This window comes from Lottia gigantea, assembly GCF_000327385.1.
Source record: "Lottia gigantea unplaced genomic scaffold LOTGIsca_41, whole genome shotgun sequence".
Taxonomy (NCBI): Eukaryota; Metazoa; Mollusca; class Gastropoda; family Lottiidae; genus Lottia; species Lottia gigantea.
This window is the reverse complement of record NW_008709421.1, coordinates 183,584-207,679: the sequence shown is the minus strand read 5'-3', so window position 1 is coordinate 207,679 and position 24,096 is coordinate 183,584. Positions and strand designations below refer to the sequence as shown.

Below are 24,096 nucleotides of genomic sequence, written 5' to 3'. Positions count from 1 at the left end.
GTTATGTATAATATAATAGTCAGTTCATAGTATTGACAAGCTTGACGACACATTCTTTTGTGTCTATTGTACAGTTTTTAGGGGAGATAAATGATTAAATATTATATTACAGACTACAATTAATTTCTACCTAGTATGAATTGATCAATGTTTTATAAAACCTCCCATCAACGAATATCACATTTGGTAATTATAGAATTATATTGAGGTAATTTCTAAATACATATTTTTATAAGAATGCATATCACTGTGAAAACCAGAATGTCTTTCAACTGCTCCTGTACAGTTTTGCCCAGTCTTCGACATAGTAACCTTAAACTGCGGATGATTATCATAAGTTGTTCCCCAGCTCATCAGATCCTTTCGAGAATCAAAAATGCTAGCTGCAACTCTTAAAAATTCACCTTTTCGCCCAAGACTGTGAACTCCACGAAAAATATCATCGGAAGTAAGCGCATCATCGTATTTCTCGTGTCCTAGTAAGTTTACTTTTGTGGGCGAAAAGGTTACTTTGTGTGATTTTAAGTTAATTATGTCGCCATTGGTGAGATATGTAACATAAACGTTGTGTATGGAAAAGTATTTACTGGTTGTGTCTTGATAGGATTTTGACACATCTATAATCGTCACACCAAGTTCGCCAATAACCTGCAAGAGATAATAATAGAGATTTATATTTGTCTTCCCTTCTTCGACTTGCATGTGATAGACAGCAACCATGTTCTATATTTATTTACGTTTTTTTGGTACAAAATACACAATTACACATACTCGTATACCCATGGAGCACGAACTTTCTTTGGTAAAATAGCCTAATATTGTCAGCAGCATCTATTTATTCGACGGCAGGGTGTGAAGGTGGGTTATGCGGCTGTGCAGTTGGAATAAATTTACTCCTGCTGACACCACTGTGACCACCTTTCTTAGACATAGTGAAAGAGGTATGCATACTAGTCATCTGATAATTTTCATTATTGTGCTATGATCAAAACCTACCTGTCCTGTGATTCTATGACTGTCTTCAGCATGTTTTATAACTAATGCCGTGTTTTCATCAACGCCAATACCAAAGTTAACTCCTAGTTTAGAATTCTTTGTATCAGAGAGTAACCTTATCAATCTGCCTTCCCTTCCTCGATTTCTGAAATATCAGAAAATTCAGTCACGTCATGCACGGGTTATCAATTTTAAAAAAATAATGTCAAAGGATAGTATGCTATGCTGAACATTATATGTAAATACGAAATCGATTTATCAAGTTTATCAAGTTATGCCTGATAATTTCTTCCTTAGAGAAATGTTTTTTACCTTTCACATTTTAAAGACCATAACATATAAACGGAAAAACACGACTTTCAGGTTCAAAACAACAAACAACTGGGTCACTGGGTGCATTCCAAAGCAAAAGTTCATTTGTATACGTTTTTCATATGTATAATTTCAACCAGGATTGTTGTACGATGTTACGACTTGTTAGGGCAATGTGAAAAGAAAAGCAAATATTACACTGACATTTTAGAGAGTTTGAAGTGAGAAAATTTTTTGAGGCGTCTTTGATTTGAAAGAAAAGACTGGACAGATCACGGTTCGTTAAATATGGCATTCCCATTTCGTCTTTGTAGACAGAATATATTTCCATGAGCAACCCTCGTAGAAATATCTGACCTACCCGAAATGAGTGTCTAATACGAAACCAGCTAACAATCCAGTTCCACCATTAGGATTGTAAAGCAAATCTCCCGAGTGCGATGAACTTGTGTGAGAACCATATCGCAGGGCATCGTAGCTATCTCCACCTGAAAATTGAGGTTATAGGTTTCCTGAGATACGATGATAATGGGAGACACAGAAAGTTGGTTATAAAGGTTGGATTTAATTGAATTTAAAGAAGACCTGTCTACATTCATTGTTCGGTTCATTGAATAATGCAGAACGCACATGAAAACATATTGGTTATGCCTTGTCCTAATCAGAAAGCAATCTGTTGTCTTTTTGGTACAAATTTATCGCCCTTACAATTTTTTCACAAAACAAATCATTAATATTTGTATTGCTTTGAGTTTCGTGTTGCTTTTTCGACGGAATTTTCTTAAGTTCCTGATGTTGAAATTTCTAGAGTGACATATCTTACATACCTTCTATCATGACAGAAGCCGTCTGACAAGTAGTACCAGCACTACTTCCAGAGACTACCGCCCCTAATTTGTTTCGCTCAGCAATAGCTAACATTGCAGGTGATGGAGTATGGCCGGCATTAAAAAATCTGAAATTAAATGCAAGAAGATATAATAATACCAAAAAAGGAATCTTCTTCGACCTACCCGATACGTTTGGTTAAAAACCAATGCAGTTTATTTCTCGGTGAAATGATTTTTGAAATAAAAATTACTATGCCTTAGATTATTGAATGTTACCAGTAGTCCAACACGTGACATGTTGAAATGTTTTACAAAAGAAACGGTTTAAGGCCTAGAATTTTAATACATTTTGTATATGGCTTTCTATAAGCTGTTGTTTTCATTCCTCTTATCCAACTGGGTATAAGAGAATTTTGGATGTAACGATCGCACGGTGGTCGGAACACATTCAGCCAAACCATTTTTTTTTCAAAGCCTATCTATACAATCATGGTTAACAAATTACTCTGGTAAACTTTTACAACAAACATAGTGGTTTTAACAGCTCAGAAGAAGGTTTTCTTAAGATTGCTTTTGCAATTGATTTCTACATCATCATTATAATACAAATAACGTGCACAAGTCACCAGACAAATCGCTAATATTGACAATTTTAATGTTTGAAAAATAGCTTTGTCACGTTAAGATAATTGATCATATTTACAATAAAATTAAATTAGCTCTTTGATCTTCTCTGTTATTAGTTTTTGCATTATTCTCGAGGTTTCAAGCTTTTGAAGCTGCTAGAATACCTATAACTGGTATAGTTAGTTGGATGCCTGGTTAGATTATGAGATCTCCGGATTTCCAGTCTGGTTCCCCTTATAAGTGATGCAAATCAGAGGGGCTCACATGGATAATGTGTCTAGCATTTGTGATAAATAAATAAATGGAGGTCTCAATGCCACTTTCTGACAAAATGTCCCAAAATGCACAAAGTGTAACCTCTGCATTAATCCAATTAGAATTTGACACCATTCGAATCGCAGTGATCTTTCACTGTTGAAGACTCCATTACTGAATCGACGTGTACAGTGGTGACCCACGCTTCATGTTGATAGTGCAAAAATTGAATGGTGTTGTTTTCATTGGACTATTGTGGTGTTAAAATGTACGAACTCCATTGCATTCATATAATATTTGCCTAAAACCTTACGATTGTATGATTCTGGCCTGGTCACCTCCAGAAAAGAAAAATCCTGTCATCTGATGAATCAATTTCACAACATCAGGATTGGAATTGTTACCCTTCTGGTTTACCGTGATAGGTATGAACGATGCATCAGAAGCGCCATGTTTCAAAAATATTTCACGATATGCTTTAAATGATTCGACAGGGGTGCTGGATGCCGCCGATATCACACCAATCCGAGCCACACCTTTACCACCCTACAATGAGAAAGGGATGTAGAATCGTCAACTAATATATAGTGTATATTTCAATGACGGTATGATCTTGTTGAAGGTAGATATCTGTGGCAAAATTATATATGTGGAACTAATACAGAATTATCTACTTAGACATGCCATAAACGATGATTGATGGATGTTTAAGACAAAAATTATGTTTAATCCGATTTTAACATCTTCTTTGATTGATATACTTCCTCATCTTAATTGTTAACTCATTATTAGGATGGTCGGCCTTATTTTTAGCTGTAGACATAAACGAGCTGGATGCGTTAACATCAATTTGCTTACAGTTGAAGTCGGTTGACATTCCGATGTTAGCGCACCTTTGCGCTCTACATTTTCAGATTTCCAGATAACTGACAAAAATTCGAAATTCGTTTCTTGGAAGCATTCCTTACAATGTAAAAATACATACCGCCATCTCAACAATTTGATTCCACACTGGATGATTGTCGTCATGAAGATTGCCTCCTGCTAAAACAAAACTTTTGCCATATTTCGTGAATTGGGACAATCGTACAGAGGCAGTATAAACAGTGGCAATCCAAAGGCCCAACAATGGTAAAAAAGCAGTATGTTGTATAAACGTCATTTCAATTATCAAGTTTTGGACACCTGTCATGAAATCTTGCTGTTGATAATCTCTTACAGTAAGTGCTACTGATAAGAACTTTAAAGGAACAGTTACACATTTTCTTTACCTTTCTCTTTATATTGTTTTGAAAAAGCAATAATGCAGTCCAGGAATAAAGTAAATCCTTTCCTCTCTTAAGAATGTCCTAGGAGAATGAAATCTCGTTGTTTTGGAAAACAAATAAAATATTTAAAATAAATAAAGCTGCTTAGGATCAGCGTCATAAAAAAATAAAAGGGCTCAATATCACCTGTAGCGATTTTTCTCACTTTTTATTCATCAAATTTCATGACATATTTCAATATGAAAATCAATTTTTAAGCAAGCTATAGACAGAAAGAGGGGGAAATTGTACTCTTAATGTTAGTAAGTCCACAAAAATAGGTTATCATACCCTGTTTTATTTCATAAGAACCCGGCCTCGGTAAATACACTACGTTAAACGGCAGAGTATCATATGTACCTTTTCTCTAAGAACATACTAGTATAATTATTCTTTCCATCAAAATATCACAAGATTAAGACATTTGCTCGCTAACCTGGGTTCAAATTGGAATATGTCCAGATATACTTTTCCCCGTCAGTAATGCAGGCCGGAGGTGATGCAATGGCGGAAAGATCACCCGACAGTTAGGATCCGAACATAGAGTAATCACTGTCCAACTGAATTTCTACCATACAACACCATCTTCATTAGTTTCATCAGGTGCAGAGACGTAGGACTCAAAACACCATTTCATTTTTATTTCTTAATGCAGTGACTATATGATTCCCATTAAAACGCTATACAACTATGTCCCTCCGACCAATTAATTTGAACATTCAGTATAAGTACAATACCGTTAACAAGAGTAAACAATGGCCCTTTCGTTACCAAGATAAGGTTTCAATACATTTAGTATAGTATAGCCTTTGTGGTGACTTCATAAAGAGTATATTAAAGTAGGTTTCAATATGGTGGTTATTGCACTACGAGTATGTGAGTATATTTGTATATAGGAAGATATCTTTCATTTATACAATATGTAATAGTTCAAATCTAATACAAATCTAACATTTCCTTTGATATTTTGGCATTTTATTGAGTTTACATGCACGAAATGTTACAAGTACATCCATCCGAGAATAAAGCACATGAATATCATAGCGTTTTTAATAACAAAGATCTATGCGAGAAGGGGCCTATCTAAGAAAGGAATATAGATCTTTTTATTGTTACGTTGACATAAACACTGCTTTATCTGCGATAAGACAATGACCAGGCAAATCGAAAGCAGCCTTTATTCCCTCATAACTATAACAAGAGCCTCATTCATTCATCTATCTGTTCAAATAAAACATTTAATACTTTTAAACTGAAAAATGTGGTATTGTTTCAATTTAATGTGCCTGTTGAGCACGTCATAAAGTTTTCAGCTTCAGATATGGTTGGATAACAATGGATACTTAGAACAATCATTGGTTCTGTACATATTCAGATATAATGACAATTATTCCTTATGGAATAATATATTGAAATGGAACATATCTTTTGTAAGGCAAGTTCAAAAGTGTGACACAAATACGAAAGCTAGAAACGTTTATCTCTTTGATTTACTGATTTTATTTCAACCTAGGAAATTAAAATTCACACCCAGAAAGTCAATAGTGGTATATTTTGATAAAGTCAGGGCTAAAATACCATTTTACGATATTCCCATTAATATTCAAACTGTTAAAGTTCGAGTCAAGGGCAGAAACCCTATAAACATTTTAAATATTATCAATAAAAGGCAGAACCGTCTCCAATCATATGCACCTATATATGCATGTGTATGGTAGCCGTGGGATAGAAGCAAATAAAAGCAGACCAGAGCAAGCTTGCCTTTATGTTGTTTTAAATATGATCAAATATGATTTACAAGCGATAAAAAATTAAAATGGTTCTTAATTTAGCTTCAATTTTATTTATTCTGGTTGCCAATTGTTGAATTCGTAAATCAAGATCTAAAAATTGTACTTAACCCATTTCTTAAGGGTCAACTGTCGTTAGAACGAATTGCCTCTGGAACTATTGTTGTGGATCTAATAGGCAGCTTTTCTGGCAGTTATGGTTATGGAAAAATGGTTGAAAATATCTGAACGCAATACATTTACCTGAATATCGTCCAATACAAACCCTATTCGATTTCATGGAAACTTCTTACAGAATGTAATGTTCATTATTTTCAATTCGAAGTGTTTGAGTAACGACGTAACTTACTTTTTCAGGTTTGTAGAGGACTAATTTCAGTTTACCTCTGAAGGTTTTATGAATGCAAATAAAAATAACCACTTAACATAACATAACTTACAGCACGTGGAGACTAATCCATTGTCAGAATGACGAGTAGGTATATTGAATACTAATGAAAAGCCGATTAGAATAGAAAGGGTTAAAAGGCGATCATTATTGTGTTAATACGTATTATGATTAGGCTATATCAAATACCCCATTTTACTGTGACGCCTTTTACTCCTAAATCCACGAATTGTTCGCTATATTGGTTAATTCAGTTTTATCTCGGTAGCCTAATAAACCACGTTGGTACGTATTTGCCTTTATTTTATATTTTGAAAAAATCAAATGGAAGGAGGTTTTTATTCTAAAGCCACGATATGTAGGTTGGTGGTTTTTTCTTAATGACCTAGTGTATTTTGTTGACCACTTCGTGCTTTACTTGTTATAGGTACAGCAGACCCGTCATATATCCAGGCTGTGTCAGTTTTGTATAGTCCCAGAAAATCAGCTAAAATGTCATCGCGGAGCAGTGTATGTAAATCAGCGCCTTTATCAAGAACAGAGTTTAGCTTACGCCGAATGCAAAGCAAAAGTGATATAATAAGTGGAAATCTAACTGGAATAAAAAGATGCCAAGAAAAGTCTCAAGTTCTCGACGAACTTCTTTTGATATATGGAACCAATTCATATAAATACGTAAGTACTATATTGAACCAGATTGATACGGGGATAATGAGAGGATGATGACTGTATAGAATTCGAAGCGGATGATGAACACAATACGTGTAGTTATTATCCTAGAGACCATTATTTCATCAATAGCCCGCAAAATAAATGAATCATTATTTTAAATCATATTTTTTTTAACAAAAGATTGAGTCACATGGGAATTGTACCAAAGGATACGCCCAAGATCTAGCTTTTTAATCGACCATCTTCAGAAAGTTTTGAAAAGAGAAATACCATGTCTATGAAATGAACCAACAGTCTAAATTTCTCGTCTGTGAGAATTTTAACCTTTGTTTATAGCGATATTTACCGTATTCTGGGCAAGTTGGCTGCCATTTTAAGGAATCACAGATATACATCAAGACATTAAGAAGTTATTTGTAAACCCCTTCAAAATACATCAGTTTTATTTGTTTAAAAAGATGACCAATTTGAATAAAAACAATTAATTCGATGCAGAAACAATGACAACCACCATAACCATTGTGTCCCTTTTCCTGTTTCTTTATCACAGAAAAGGTTTAAAATCCTTCAAACACCGGATGGAGAAAACGTTTTAATCTTGAACCTCTTCCTGAAAAAAAAAATCTCGTTTTGCTTAACTTGAATGGCATCATGAAATAAATAATATGATATATGTGGAATGTAGGTAGAAAATTTAAAGATACATTTGTTTGAACTAGTACATGTTTTATAAATCTTGTTCAGTTTACCCTTTTTCTTGATATTGTATTAATTAGTATTACATGTTGGGTGCAATAATGGCTCGGTTAATGCTTGGTGACTAACCTGAAACTTAAGTGCAGGTTTAAATTCCGGGTAGAAATATTTGTAGATATAATTATCTAAACTTAGTATGGCAGGATTGAAGCCTGGAACTTAGTGCACAAGATACAAACTCATTGAGCCACTGTGACCCCGAGGAACATATTAAAAGCGACCGACAAGTATATACGCGCTTTGTCCTTAACCTTATACCGATTTAAGGCTTAAAAATGCTCTGGAATATTTTATTCTCAATGGAAACCATGTAGGTTGTTTCATTAAAACTCAAGGATAAAACTCAGAAATAGTTGTCGAGTTATTATCATTGATCAGAAATATTATTTCGATTATTTTGTTGTATTATTTAGTTTGTTTTGAGACATTTTCTATATATCCTGTTCATACCTATCCGTAAACAAAACTGACGTTACTTCTTTAGAATACCAGCCAAGCGTGGTTATTGATTACATTGTATTGAACTGGGTGCAGATTTCTAGTTTTTACGTACTGAATTGTACTCTAAGCTATAACTTCATATGGAATATATAGCGATGTTTCGTTAAAAGGAATTTAATGTTTTAATTCAGCCATCCGACGCCTTTCAAGTAATGGAACATATTTCCATTTTGTATGAACGTTTAATTTTCCCAATAACAAATGTATATCGCAAGATATTTAAAAAACGTGGCCGTTATCGGAAATATCCGAATAAGAGATTTATACGAACATATCTGTTTTTCTGTGACAAAAAAGATCATAATAATTATCAGTACGTATTGATTTCATCTGTAACTTCTTTGAGCCCTCATTTTACTCATTTCAGTTTGACTTTTCGAAATTGACGTCTACATGGATATCAGAAGTTCAGCCAAGAATTGGTATGCATGATCCCTCTTTTTTCTTTACGAAATTACATTTAACCATGTTGTATATCTTGTGGCGTCAATGACCAAAATATTTGTAAACCTTTGGAATGAATTAAGAATTGTAACTATTAAGGCTTACATTTTCATTCTTTGATTTAACAATTGTGAATAGTAACTTTATTTTGTCACCATTTTGCCAATATCTTCAGAGAGAGTTTTATTAAGTTTTCGTAACTTGTACTCAATCCATTTGATATTTGTCAATAAACTAAGTTTAAACCACTCGACCAAGACCGCGATTAGACGAGATATAGTGTACAATGCGAAAACTTTCTATTGCACCACTTTAGGCCTACCAGACGCCGTTCCTCGTCTATTTACAATTTACACCTCATGCATGAAGCAGAACGGTGCACAACGGAAATCGAATAGCAAGCGTGTGCATAGTTCGATAGGTTTGCACGTCTGACAAAAACCAAACCAATTCAAAAAATAAATTAAGTAATAGATAGCGGAAGAATATAGACTAATTATGTTTGTGTTGTTGTTTTGTATAAATTGCAATTTTAATATTTATCCAACAATATGTGCACTCTACCTTACCTAGTCATTTTTTATTTTCCAACTGATATCTTTTTTCTTTTAAATTGAACTTACAGGTACAGCTTGGATGTGTGATAATGAAGCTTGCAGGCAAATGTATTCAGTAAGTGGCACTTTCTTTCCATTATAAAGTAAAAAGCGAATATTATCAAAACATTGTCGACATCCATGATATGTTACCTTCTGGGCAATTACAATAAACCCTACAGAAGAGACCTCGATCAACTAAAAACACAAAACAAGTGGACCATTTTATGAAAATTCGTTTCTACTGTCTATAATTTCAGACTTCAGCTTTGTACCCACGGAAAAGGTTAGGAAGTGCATTAAGGGTACCTCTTCCAAAACTTCATAACACGTGCAAGTAAGAGACCTAACACTCGTGGTCTTAACTTAAAGTGGTGCTACAGTTTTGTTATTTGCAAGTATGGTATCGATATCGGACGTTATCTGTGAAAAATGTGTGTATGTCTTCTTCACTACTTTCTGACTTTTTTGCTCTTATGTGACAAAAAGGAATATAAGATGCATTCTAAAAGGGAAATGACAATTTTAGTCTTTCAAGTACCATCATATATGATTATTTTCTGATAATTATGAACCATACTTCAAACTTTTTTATGTCTACTAGTGTTCGGGGTTAAATATATATGAAGCACCATGTTGAACCAATCTATTGAAGCAATACAATTATTTGAATTTGTAACGACGATAAGACGGGTTGGTATTAAATCAAAAAACAAAAAAAAGGAACAGCCTTTTCGGACCTCCATAAGACCCTTCTGATCTGTAACAAAAACCCCTTTTCGAATTAGTTAACAGCTCGTACATTATGGTGTGGTGGGATTTTTTCAAAGCAACCCGTGCCTTTCGGCTATTTAAGACTTGATTGTCATGCTTGATAATAAGAATATAAGGTTTGAATACGGTGTATTCCCTGTTAAATAGCAATATTTCCGGTGATGTTCAAATTAAACTTATTAGATTTAACATTGTGTGTTTTGTATTTTCATTATTTGAAATAAACTATCCTAGTAATAGAATTAATTTTTCAAGATATCAACTTCCAAGATCACATTTTTATAGCATTGTAATGAAACGGTCTTGCAATAGTTTTTCCTTTAAAATTGTATTCCATGGAATATCAATTTAATGTTTCGAATATACCCTCCGAACAACTTTCACGGTTTTAACGTGACAATAAGATTGATTGAATTTAAAATAATAGCTTATTCGTGTATAAATGATCAGTATACTCGTTATGTTCACAATATCGAAAAAAAACCTTTAGTATAATCAGTGTATAGAGAATAATAAACCGCTTCATAATGTCGTAAGCAGTTTAAAATTGAACCCAATACGTGCTTCTTTTTTATCTTTTTATTTTTTGTAAAGACCTGCACATGAATGGATACCACAATGTACCATGAGAGGTAATTATTTAACCCAGTTCTCTCTGTCACAATTTCGTTGCATCTTCAGGGAATAGCGTTTGCTGGTGTTCATTGTTTACATGCCCAATTCTTATTAATATTTGACAGAATCAATATTATGTAAGAAGTTCTAATATCAGTTAACATCAAAATATAGAAATATATAAAAAATATTTCAGTATTCAAGTCACAAAACGCTTTTGTGCAAAGATACCCACTAAGTGATTCAGTTAGCAATTGATATTATTCTTTGAACACTAGTTTAAGGTCGCAATAACCCTTTTTCTTTTAATTAGCCTCCTATTATTTCAAAACTAAATATTATTAAAGACATTCTTGAAAAATTGAGGTATTGTATATTTCATTTAATTAATGTGATGTTACAAGATGATTTGTATTTTGATAGTATTTCAATTAAGATGTCCCAGATGGAAATGGTGATAATGATTTGCTAGTGTGTGCGGTGATCGTAAACTATGATTAGAGGCATATTGGCATCCTACTGAACAACGCTGGAAAATGATAAACGAATAAATTAAACAAGCGAGGAGAAACTTGTCTCGAAGCGGATAACTTTAGAAACACGCATACATGCACGTTCATGACTAAAATTATCAAACGCCTTTGTTGTTTCATTTAAATTTCGCTACGTATAACCAACATCTAGCATAAATTACCTGTAAAGTGACAAATTAATGGAGTTTTACGTCATACTTTTCTACACCCGACATATACAAGAATGAATACTACTGACATTGTGTGCATATTGCTTTAGAGACGCTTCAAAATATGCATGTGGGATTAATAAAACAAAACTTAAAGTAAAGAGAAGTATTTGATTGAGGCCACTTTTTAGAAACATATTATATTTAATCTTTATCGATTAGATCCTTTATATGAACTATCACAATATCTTTCATCGCATTTTATAGATGTCCGTTCTTCATTCAGGACAAGATGGGAATTATAGTCTTCATATGTAAGTACTTATCAAATGTGGGTTCATCTGCGTTTCTCTTGGATGACTGGCAGTCATTTACTGGATATTTATTTGTAAATTCATGTATCAGTTTAGTAATGATAGTCTTCGAACTTTTTCTTCAGTGCAAACAATATACCAATATTAATCGTTGCACATTTTAAGTCATCGGTAAAATGTGATTTCAATTCTTGCATCTGTTGGCTTTTTTACATGCATAATTCTTGTTATCTGGTTTGCACACCTTAAAAAAACAATGAGCACCAGAAAGACCTCACAATTACGTTGGTTATATTCTAGTCGTTGCATTCAAAACTACAAGTACTTGGAGTATTCAGCATTCATCGGCAACTTTTTTACATGCCTAATTCTTGCTATCTGGTCTCCACGCCTAATTTCCATTTCATTAACTTTCATTAAGCACCAGATAGATTGGATTAACCTCACAATTACGTTGGTTATAATTTTTTTTTGTTCTTTTGTCTTAAATTATGAGATTAGATTATATTCAAAGACAGCTTTGAAATTCATCGGTTTCTTCAGGATGCATACATTAAACACATTTTGCATATATTGTGGTTTCCTTTATTTTCAGTTCTTATTGAGCAAAGTGTTGCACTGGTTTCACCAAAGTACCTGTACCCGCTAGGTGGAGATAGTTTTACTTACGATGTCATCAATAACCAGGACGGAATAAATCCACAGTCAACAGATTGCTTCACTGTTGGACCAAATCATCCTCAGCTTAGTTTTTCAGCCATGTATTTCGATATGAATGTTAATAAATATGCAGATGTCAGGATTCCGTCAGATACCTCGATTTCCGATATTGGTTTCACTGTTTTTTTCAATGCCTTAGATCCATCGGGTTATCTTTTTCATTACCGTTCGGACAATCAAGGAAATATCAACTTTATAACAGAAATGTATGTTAAAATAGATAATGGTCAAGTCATTTCCAAAATTGACAGCAGTAGTTATTCAGCCTCTCCACTTGTGTTTCCTGTTGGAGCTAATGGGCCTCATACCATCTCACTGAATACATGGATTATGATATCCTTTTCGAACTCCTACTCTGGCACAACAACACTTTATGTCAACACGCTTGTGGAAGATTACACACATCCGTTTAATTTTAGATTGAAAACACCCGGGACATTACGATTCGGTGCATCTCTGCTTTCACCGACTAATGCATTTCACGGATTTATGACATGTGGTGCTCTTTATAATGTTGCAAGTGGTTTTGACAATGTTGCTGAAATTTTACAATACTGTTCGGAAACAAATTGGCCGAACTTACCCCCAAGTAAGTATTAGAATTTGTATATATTGTTAAATGCGCACATTTTAAAAACCTTACTCGAGTTCCTAAATACAAGCATGAATCTTGCAATCTGGTCCCCATGCTTTATTTCTACTAAATCAGTACTATTTTATTGGGCATCAGGAAGGCCTGATTTTGTCCCACCATTAGGAAGCATCGTATGACAGCCAATATTGGCTAAATAAGGTAAAATATTTGCTGAACTTTTGCACAAAAGGAGCCCTCTGAGATCTCTTTAAATTACTTAAATAACTTTTTGCCTTTCAACCACACTAAACCAAGTATTTGTTATAAGAATCAAATATCTTCTGTTGTGATTACAGAGTATTTTGACCCAGTCTGCCATGTCCAAGGGACTAACTAAAATTTATGGAAATGGAACTTAATCGAGATCTTGCTAACACATAGTTTCTTCATTATCGGATAAAATCTGCTACGACTCTATTATTGCGTTCACAAATCAAATATGCACGGCGGACAATACAAACAATAGGTGCTAGTATTCTTTACAGAGAGAGATGGTGGCAATTTGAAGATAACACTTTTGTCATTTCAGAGCCAACATGTCAGAACTGGTATGTAACAGTTTCAGTTCATCACCTCTTTCCGTTGGATGACGTGGCATGGACATCTGATGTTCATTTGATGCTCCACAACAATAACAACAAATGTTTGAGATCAGGAAAAACTCATCCAAGTTTTGATCACCGTGGTCTACGTTTTGATGGCTCGTCATATTCCAGTTTAAAGCTAACAATAAACAGTAGTGATTTATCAGGAGACTTTTCCCTTATGACTTATATTTATTTTCAGAACTTCTCGTCAGGAAAAATAATTCAAATTCTATCCTCATCGGGAAACACTGTTCTAGAATTAATACACACAGGCACGGGTGTTTATTTCGAAGCATTTACAACAAGTTCTTCGTGTGCCCTTTCACATATCACTACAAATATCAATTTCAATTCGTGGATTCTGTTGGGAATACTGAGGGAAACAAACCAATTACTGGTGTCGATTGATGACAGTATTTTTCATATTCCTGATACTTGCGGTTCATTTGGATTATCTGGCAATGCCTACATTGAAATAGGTAATTCTGAGAGAGGGAGTATTGGATTTCGTGGTAGCATGAGATGTCTTGTTCTTTTCAACGAATTACTCGATACTAATGTTGGAAGTACTATGAAACATTATTGTACATCAGCACAATCGGATGCTGTAGCAAGTGAGTATAGATAACGTTTTTCGCAGTAACGGATATTACCTAGATTTTGCACTATCATATTGCATTTTAAACTAATTAATTTACAAACCTATAATGTTCCTTAATCCTCGGCCGAAATTTGTTGTATAGACACACTGTGGGGTAGCCAAGATTGCATCGACGGGGTTGGGGCTTGTGTCGTCCCTTTGCAGAAGTTACAGGGCGAGGGGTCTAAATATATGATGTACCATTAATTTTATATGCGATAGGTTATAATACATCATCGTTCTGCAAGGCAAATACACTAATTAATGTGTTTATTATTTATTTCAGATGTTATCAACAATTGTGCTCTACAGCCTTTATGTGAGAGAAAATACCTGCTCTTAAGACATAATATGAAGCCAGTAAACGCATTTCAACAATTATCATCTGGCATCTTTCGTTCACTACCGGCTTGTGCAGCACATTGTTTTACGCTTGCGGACTGTAGATCATTTACGTATAATAATAGTCAATGTGTAACATATGATGAAGTCACAGCTGCCGGTTTGATTAATTCTCCTGGGGTACGGTATTACATCCTTGCTATTTGAGCAATTTCCGATAAGAGCAACTATTATGGTACCTATTCAGGGAATAGGCATATTTAACTGTATAAAATATAGTTGGGGAAATAAAAAAAGGAGTTTTCGTATTTATATTAGTGATATTAAAATGAGGAATAAACATGATTGTTCTTTGAGATGTAATACTGACCACGGCGGCTATTTAAAAAGTGGACAATATAAAATTTTGACTCACGTCCTACTCTTCTTCAACTGCAGAACAAGACGGCTAAAAGCTAAAAAGCACTAGTTTTGGGCGTGCATGACCTTGTGGAGATATGCATGAACGGCATGGGGTAACACTGTATCTAAATTCTGCACTCGTGTGAGATGAAAGCGTTTCGACCTGAATCACTATCCTTGTGTTATTAAATGATGCAGAAGGGTTGTTCATCATATCATCCATTGCTTCCATTCAAAGTAAGGCACTTCTGATTCTATAACATACACCAATGGGTCAAGGGTAAAATGATTATTTTGTCACCATAATGTCCATAAAAAGGAAACAGAACTCATCCCATCCATCTGTTTTGTTCAAATTGCCTTTAGTACATTTCAGGATACCAATTCCTTTTTTGTAGTATAAGACCTACTCCACTAATTCATGTGCTCTTTCCATGTTAAATCATGGAAATCAACCTTCTATAACTTTTTAAATCTCGTTGAAAATTTTAAATAAATTGTTTTTTAATAAAAACTATTCTTAGTTTCCGAACAACAATTCAATATATCATGACAATGAAAATCATGAGCTTGAAAGTATTCCGCTTGACTGTCACTGCTCTGTATGACACAACAACATAAAGACATCCTTCCGCCTGTAGATCTCTCATTCCCTCATAAAATCTTTAAAAAAAATTATCTCAAATCCAGACCAAAAATTGTCAATAATAGACATGAATGGATCCAGAAAGCTGAATTCTAAAGAAAAAACGAACTCCATTCGTTTACAATCATTTGTATAAAATGTAATAGTGGTTTGAGTCTAGAAAAACAATATTTACTTTGAAAAAAAAATGTATACTAATTCTGTATTTTTGTGTTCATTAAACTCTGGTAAAGGTGGGTCTTAACTTTTCCCGAGGCCTACGTAAAGGGAGTGGCTGTCATCAAAATATCAAGAACACCAAAATGTTGTCAATGTCTACTTTTCGAATTATATGTAGTCGAAAAAATAATGCATATACCTGGCTTATACAACTGGTGTAGTTAAACGTGAAACTTGATCGTCAAATCGCGTATAGGCCTTGTTAACGCATAGGCCTACCAAATTATAATGTTTTCAATACTGAATTTTATGGCCATATGGGCACGTGCAGATTTTTTTTACGATGCAATAATTTTGCTTGTAATATGTTGTCAATCAGTCAAGCCATGGAAACCATGACCATTTCCTCTTTAGCCATAGTTCATACAAATCGCTGCCTTTCCACTTCAACCATTGGATCTTCGAAATTGCCAGGTATTCTTCAGACACCTTGATTTATTCCTTCCGTGCGGCTAAAATCCATTTCTGTTCAACCATAAATCCAGATAACGTTATCCTAAATGTTGGCCCAAACACAGCAAAGTTCTCTTCAAACCAGGAACAGAAACTATTCTCAACGGCCAACCTGTATACCTATCACGAAGGAACTATCCTTTCAGCATGGAGACCCAAACAATAAGTGAATCTAGAAAATAGAAAACGAGGCCAAGCTGTTGTTATATTGAGCAAAATTTAACACCCCTTCAACATTTAATCTTGATTGTCTCCCGACATACTATAAAGATTTTTCCCAACTTCCCCTCCGGGTGGTGCTACATAAAGTAAATTAATCAATACTAGCGAGAACTTAAAGAGTGAAGCTCTAGTTCATTTGAAAAAGACAACAGCATTGTTATCAAAAGGAGTGACGATCTTTTGCAATTTTCTTCACTGCTTATTGAGGGCATTTAGTCTACAGCCTTGGCAGCCATTCATTAAACGATCTTATCCTGGCCCGAACTGAGCAAATACCAATTTATTTGTAAGAAGGTGAAATCACCATAGTTCGAGTCAAACTTGTAAAACCTACTGACTGTACAGTCAAACCAACAGGAATGAATACTCATTATAATGTAGGTCATAACACCCTTTGTTGTCCAGTTACACAGCACGAATGGAGTAGTTATTGTTCCTTATGAAAGATTATTTAGATCGGGAAATTCCCAAATGTCTATCAGCAGACAATGATAGTTGCACATAGTCAAAATCATAACTGAAAAGACCACCTATTTTACAGCAAGCTTAACTTTTTTTGCGAAAGACCATCGATATTTTATTTTACTTGCTGTGTTTTTAAACTTCTGGACAAATAATGTCTTTTAAAATTTAAAATACCTTACAGCCAGCGGTCGATTTATAATATTTGTTAGTAACGTAATTAAAAAAAAAAACCAATAGATTTAATGATTTGTATCCACTATATGTCAATGGTCTTGGTTAAATTATTTATTAATAGACGACTTTTCTTCAGACAGGGCAGGATGAGGTTTGTAGGCCTAATATTAAGTAAGTAACTATTTTCATCACGTTTAGACGATTTGACTTCAGATTTTCATTTACCAAATTAACTTCAGTAAGTGTACACTTGACATTAGTGACTTCTTCTCAATATGTAGGTTTTAACTAAATTCTTGTGCCGTTATTAACAGGACTAGTTTAAACTATTTAGTCCTCCTCTAATTCGGGTTGACTAAATAATTTCATAGAAGTAAATTTTCACGTATACTTAAACATTTGTACTAATTTTTGCAAAGATTTTCTTCACATATAAGTAATTGTACGGTATTTTCAGTTCTTATTGAACAAAGTGTTGCACTGATTCCACCAAAGTACCTGTACCCACTAGGTGGAGAAAGTTTTACTTACGATGTCATCAATAACCAGGATGGAATATTTCCCAACTCAACAGATTGCTTCACTGTTGGACCAAATCATCCTCAGCTTAGTTTTTCAGCCATGTATTTCGATAGGAATGTTAATAAATATGCAGATGTCAGGATTCCATCAGATAACTCGATTTCCAATATTGGTTTCACTGTTTTATTCAATGCCTTAGATCCATCGGGTTATCTTTTTCATTACCGTTCGGACAATCAAGGAAATATCAACTTTATAACAGAGATGTATGTTAAAATAGATAATGGTCAAGTCATTTCCAAAATTGACAGCAGTGGTTATTCAACCTCTCCACTTGTGTTTCCTGTTGGAGCTAATGGGCCTCATACCATCTCACTGAATACATGGATTATGATATCCCTTACGAATTCCGCTGTTAATGGTACAACTTATTTATTTATAGACACGCTGGTGGAACAATTTACTCATGGGTTTAATTTTTCAGTGAAAACACCCGGGAAATTACGATTCGGTGCATCTCTGCTTTCACCGTATAATGCATTTCATGGATTTATGACATGTGGTGCTCTTTATAATGTTGCAAGTGGTTTTGACAATATCACTGAAATTTTACAAAAATGCTCGGAAAAAAATTGGCCTAATTCACCCCCAAGTAAGTATTAGAATTTGAATATATTGTTAAATGCGCACATTTTTAAAATCTTACTCCAGTTCCTAAATACAAGCATGAAACTTGCAAGCCAATTATTATTTTTACTAAATCAGCCCTTCTGCGATTTCTCTATATTATTGAATGTTAACTTGTTACCTATCGACCACACTAAACCAAGTTTTTGTGAAAAGAATCAATTCCGTATCTTCTGTTGTGATAACAGTCTATCTTGACCCATTCTGCCATGTCCAGGGGATTAACTAAAATAAATCAACAAAAAACGGAACTCATCTGAGATCTTACACGTAGACACTGTAGACTCTATTATAAATAAAATATGCACGGCGGACAATATAAAACATATGAGGACAATTATACTAGTATTCTTAAAAGAGATGGTGGCAATTTTTTTAAAATAACACTTTTGTCACTTCAGAGCCAACATGTCAGAACTGGTATGTTACAGTATCAGTTCATCACCTCTTTCCTTTGGATGACGTGGCATGGACATCTGATGTTCATTTGATGCTCCACAACAATAACAACAGATGTTTGAGACCAGGAGAAACTCATCCAAGTTTTGATCACCGTGGTCTACGTTTTGATGGCTCGTCATATTCCAGTTTTAAGCTGACAATAAACAGTAGTGATTTAACAGGAGACTTTTCCCTTATGACTTATATTTATTTTCAGAACTACTCGTCTGGAAAAATAATTCAATTTCTGTCCTCATCGGGAAACACTGTTCTAGAATTAATACACACAAGCACGGGTGTTTATTTCGAAGCATTTACAACAAGTTCTTCATGTGCTCTTTCAGATATCACTACAAATATCAATTTCAATTCGTGGATTCTGTTGGGAATACTGAGGGAAACAAACCAATTACTGGTGTCGATTGATGACAGTATTTTTCATATTTCTGATACTTGCGGTTCATTTGGATTATCTGGCAACGCCTACATCGAAATAGGTAATTCTGAGAGAGGGAGCATTGGATTTCGTGGTAGCATGAGATGTCTTGTTCTTTTCAACGAATTACTCGATACTAATGTTGGAAGTACTATGGATCATTATTGTACATCAGCACAATCGGATGCTGTAGCAAGTGAGTATAGATAAACGGTTTTGGTATAAATTAATGTTACCTAGATATTGAACTGTCATTTTACCATGCTCTGCCTTCGAAATAGCATTTTAAACTAATTAATTTACACACCTATAATGTTCCTTAATCCTCGACCGAAATTTGTTATGTAGACATACTGTGGGGTAGCGACGATTGTATCGGCGGGGTTGGGTCGTCCCTCTATGGAATTAATGTAACGTAGATATTGAACTGTCGGAATTTGTTACATAGTTATACAGTGGCGTATCGAGCATACTGGGTGGGGGCGTCCTTCTATGGATTTAACAGGGCACTAGTCATGGCGAGGGGTCTAAATATATGTTTTTACCGCTTTGCTAGGCAAATACACTAATTAATGTGTTCATTATTTATTTCAGATGTTATCAACAACTGTGATGTACAACCTTTAAGTGAAAGAAAATACCTTCTCTTAAGACATAATATGAAGCCGGTAAACACATTTCAACAATTATCATCTGCCATCTTTCGTTCACTACCGGCTTGTGCAGCACATTGTTTTACGCTTGCGTACTGTAGATCTTTTACGTACAATGATAGTTATTGTGTAACATATGATGAAGTCACAGCTGCCGGTTTAATTGATTCTCCTGGGCTACGATATTTCATCCTCGCTATTTGAGTAATTTCCAATAAGAGCAACTAATATCGCCATCGAAAAATAGGGTAAATAAAAACAAAGTAGTTTCCGAGTTAAACATGCTTGTGCTTTGAGAAGTAATAATGACCACAGCGGCTATGTTAAAAGGGGACAATATAAAATTCTGGCTCACGTAATACTCTTCTTCAACTGCAGAACGACAAGACACTAGTTTTGGGTTTTCTTTAAATGGTTAGATCGTATCATCCATTGAATATAAGCCCCTGCTTCTATGCCTGCGCGCAACATAAACCAACAATTTATCAAGGGTCCAGGGTAAAGTGACCATGTTGTCGCCGTAATAGCCACAGAAATTGCAGCAAAAGGAAACAGAACTCATCCCATCCATCTGTTTAGTTCAAATTGCCTTTAGTACATTCAGGACACCAATTCCGTTTTACTCATAGTATAAGATAGACATACTCCACTAATTCATTTGATCTTAGCATGTTCAATCACGAAAATCAACCTTCTATAACTTTTTAAAATCTCATTGTTTAATAATATGTCGCATAAATGTTTGGCCTATATTTCGTTTCTGAACAAAATTCAATAATTATATCAGGACCATGGATATCTCGAGCTTGTCAAATTGAAAGTAGACCACTACATTTTATCAACATATGCTTGACACTGTACGACTGTATTAGGAATTGTCCTTCCGCCTTTACGTCTCTCATCACCTAAACAAAAATCTGACAAAAAGCAAATTCACACATCACAGTTCAAATCCAGACCAAAAATTATCAATAATAGACATGTAAAGTACAGATGGGACACAGAATGAGGAATTTTTGAGATAAAACGGATACAATCATTTGTAAAAAAAATGTTATAGTGGTTTTAGTCTAGAAACAGAAGTTTCGAAAACAATTTTTTATTTTGAAAAAGAAAACACTATATCGTCTAATACTGTATTTTAGTGTTCTTTAAACTCTGGTAAAGGTGGGTCTAACTTTTCTCGAGGCCTACGTAAAGGAGTGGTTGGGTCATCAAAATATCAAGAGCACCAAAATGTTGTCAATGGGTACTTTTCGAATGGTATGTAGTCAAAAAATAATGCATATACTGTCCTGGCCTATAAAACTGGTTTAAATATATGTTAACCTTGCCTTGGAAACGCATAGACCTTCCAAGTCATAATGTATTCAACACTGAATGTCATGGCCTTATGGGTACGTGCAGATTGTCTACGATGTAATGACTGGCTTGTATTACGATGGCAATCAGCCAAGCTAAGGCAAACCAAGACCATATTTTCCTAGTTCGCCATAGTTTATACAAATCGCTGCCTTTTCACTTTAATCTTTGGATCGTCGAAACTTAACCGAATTGCCACGACTTCTTTAGACACCTTGATTCGTTATTATAATTTGAGTAGTCCTGAGCATAAGGACATTTTGCGATATTCTATGCTGCTTTTTGTAGGCGTTTAGTTAAAGAAAAGAACAAATTACTGGTTTTCGGAAGAAATAAGCCTTAATATAATTATTTCAACCTTGACAGCCATTCACTTAACATTTTTATCCCGGCTCCGACTGAGCAAATACTTATTTATATGTAAGAAGATGAAATCACGAAAGTCAGTCACGAAACTTGTGAAACCTACTGGATGTACAGCAAAACCAACAGGAATGAGAATTCACCATAATGTAGGGATAACACCCTTGGTTGTCAAGTTAAATACCATCAGTTACCCAGAAAGCAGGGGATAGTTCCTGTTTCTTATAAATTATAACAGAAAATGGAGATGAAGAATTTTCCACATGTCTATCTGCAGAGAACGATAGTTGCACCTACTCAAATTCGTAACCGAAATGGCCACCCATTTTATAGCAAACTAAACAACTAACTAATCTCGTTTCATTCAGTACATGCGAAATACTCAGATGGTTCACAGCTTTTTGGATTCCGATAAAATCATGCCCTTCATGGAGGACACGCTAAATGTTAAATAATGAAAGAGAAAGTTGAATAAATACATTTTTTTGGTTCATGTATGTTAGTTTATGCTGTGGAAAGGGCAGTGGGAGAGAAAATTAATTTCGGAACACCATCAGTATTTTATTTTTGCTGCATTACTGAGTTTTTAAACTTCTAGACTATGTCTTTGAAAATACATTCACAGACATTGATCGATTTATAATACTTGTTCGAATGTAATTTGAAAATACATCGATTAAATGTTTATTATGCAGTATATCTGTCATTGTCGTGATGATATTATTTTATAAATACCTTGTCAAGAGATAGAGCAAGATGAGGTTTGTAGGTCTAATGTTAAGTAAGTACCTATTTTATTTTCCTACTTCTCATTACTTTTAGCCGATTTGACTTCAGATTTTCATTTTCCAAATTAACTTCTGTAAATGTACACTTGGCATTAGTGGTAATTCTTCTTAGTATGAAGAATTCAACTAAAATTGTGTTCAACGGGACTAGTTTAAACTATTTAGTCCTACCCAAATTCGGGTTGACTAAATAATTACATAGAAGCAAAAACTTTTAGTAATTTTTACAAATTTGTCCTCTGATATATTTGTTCGGTACTTTCAGTTCTTATTGAACAAGGTGCTGCACTGGTTCCACCAAAGTATCTGTACCCACTAGGTGGAAAAAGTTTTACTTACGATGTCATCAATAACCAGGACGGAATAAAACCCAAATCAACACATTGCTTCACTGTTGGACCAAATCATCCTCAGCTTAGTTTTTCAGCCATGTATTTCGATAGGAATGTTAATAAATATGCAGATGTCAGGATTCCGTCAGATAACTCGATTTCCAGTATTGGTTTCACTGTTTTTTTCAATGCCTTAGATCCATCGGGTTATCTTTTTCATTACCGTTCGGACAATCAAGGAAATATCGACTTTATAACAGAAATGTATGTTAAAATAGATAATGGTCAAGTCATTTCCAAAATTGACACCAGTGGTGATAAAGCCGGTCCACTTCAGTTTCCTGTTGGAGCTAATGGGCCTCATACCATCTCACTGAATACATGGATTATGATATCCTTTACGAATTTCGCTGTTAATGGTACAACTTATTTATTTATAGACACGCTTGTGGAACAAGTTACTCATACGTTTAAATTTTCGTTGAAAACACCCGGGACATTACGATTCGGTGCATCTCTGCCTTCACCGTTTAATACATTTCATGGATTTATGACATGCGGTGCTATTTATAATGTTGCAAGTGGTTTTGACAATGTTACCGAAATTTTACAATACTGCTCGGAAAAAAATTGGCCTAATTCACCCCCAAGTAAGTACTATATGTATAGATAATTGTTAATATCGTTAAATGCGAAATTATTTTACAACCTTACACGAGGTCCTTGAGTGCATGCATAGTTCCAACTGTCAGGACTCCATGCTTTATTCCTACTATTCCTCAGTAATGTTTTATTGTCATCAGAAAGGCCTGATTTTGTCTCACAATTACGTATCACACGAAAGGCCATTTTGGCTAGGTCAAAGAATTCTTTGCACATATTACACACCCTTCTAAGATCTCTCTAACTTATTAAATGTTAACTTGTTACTTTTCAACCACACTAACCTTTAAATAGATACGATACCCATACCAAGTTTTTGTGAAAAGAATCGGATAAATTCTGTTTCTTCTGCTGTGATCACAGTAATAAATAAATCTACGAAAAATCAAAGATTTTACTCAGCATGTTTTTTCACGTTTGGATCAAAACTGTAGACTCTATTGCTTTCACAAATCAAAATAATACAATGTAAAACATATGAGGACA

At 34.4% G+C, this 24,096-nt stretch overlaps 4 protein-coding genes across 4 annotated transcripts in view; 3 read left to right on the top strand and 1 right to left on the bottom strand.

The window, feature by feature from the left end:
- Positions 1-198: 198 nt before the first annotated feature.
- LOTGIDRAFT_163664 (hypothetical protein) lies at positions 199-4,182 on the bottom strand (the record flags this gene model as incomplete). Its single annotated transcript, XM_009060191.1, has 6 exons — positions 199-648; positions 997-1,141; positions 1,670-1,796; positions 2,136-2,263; positions 3,334-3,566; positions 4,006-4,182. 6 exons carry the CDS (start codon positions 4,180-4,182, stop codon positions 199-201), a joined length of 1,260 nt encoding a protein of 419 aa, XP_009058439.1.
- Positions 4,183-11,837: 7,655 nt separating this feature from the next.
- Positions 11,838-14,989, top strand: LOTGIDRAFT_163663 (hypothetical protein; the record flags this gene model as incomplete). Its single annotated transcript, XM_009060190.1, has 4 exons — positions 11,838-11,859; positions 12,455-13,168; positions 13,743-14,414; positions 14,727-14,989. The coding sequence occupies 4 exons, from the start codon at positions 11,838-11,840 to the stop codon at positions 14,987-14,989; spliced, it is 1,671 nt and encodes a 556-aa protein (XP_009058438.1).
- Positions 14,990-16,017: 1,028 nt separating this feature from the next.
- Positions 16,018-20,306, top strand: LOTGIDRAFT_163662 (hypothetical protein; the record flags this gene model as incomplete). Its single annotated transcript, XM_009060189.1, has 4 exons — positions 16,018-16,063; positions 17,821-18,537; positions 19,358-19,645; positions 20,044-20,306. 4 exons carry the CDS (start codon positions 16,018-16,020, stop codon positions 20,304-20,306), a joined length of 1,314 nt encoding a protein of 437 aa, XP_009058437.1.
- Positions 20,307-22,583: 2,277 nt separating this feature from the next.
- The window catches only part of LOTGIDRAFT_233580 (hypothetical protein), a gene marked incomplete at its 5' end in the record, with an annotated part of 5,647 nt that continues 4,134 nt past the window's right edge, over positions 22,584-24,096 (top strand). The window contains 2 exons of the mRNA XM_009060188.1: positions 22,584-22,608; positions 22,881-23,597. Of these exons, the coding sequence (XP_009058436.1) occupies positions 22,584-22,608; positions 22,881-23,597 (742 nt within the window). The remainder of the gene's footprint in view (positions 22,609-22,880; positions 23,598-24,096) is intronic.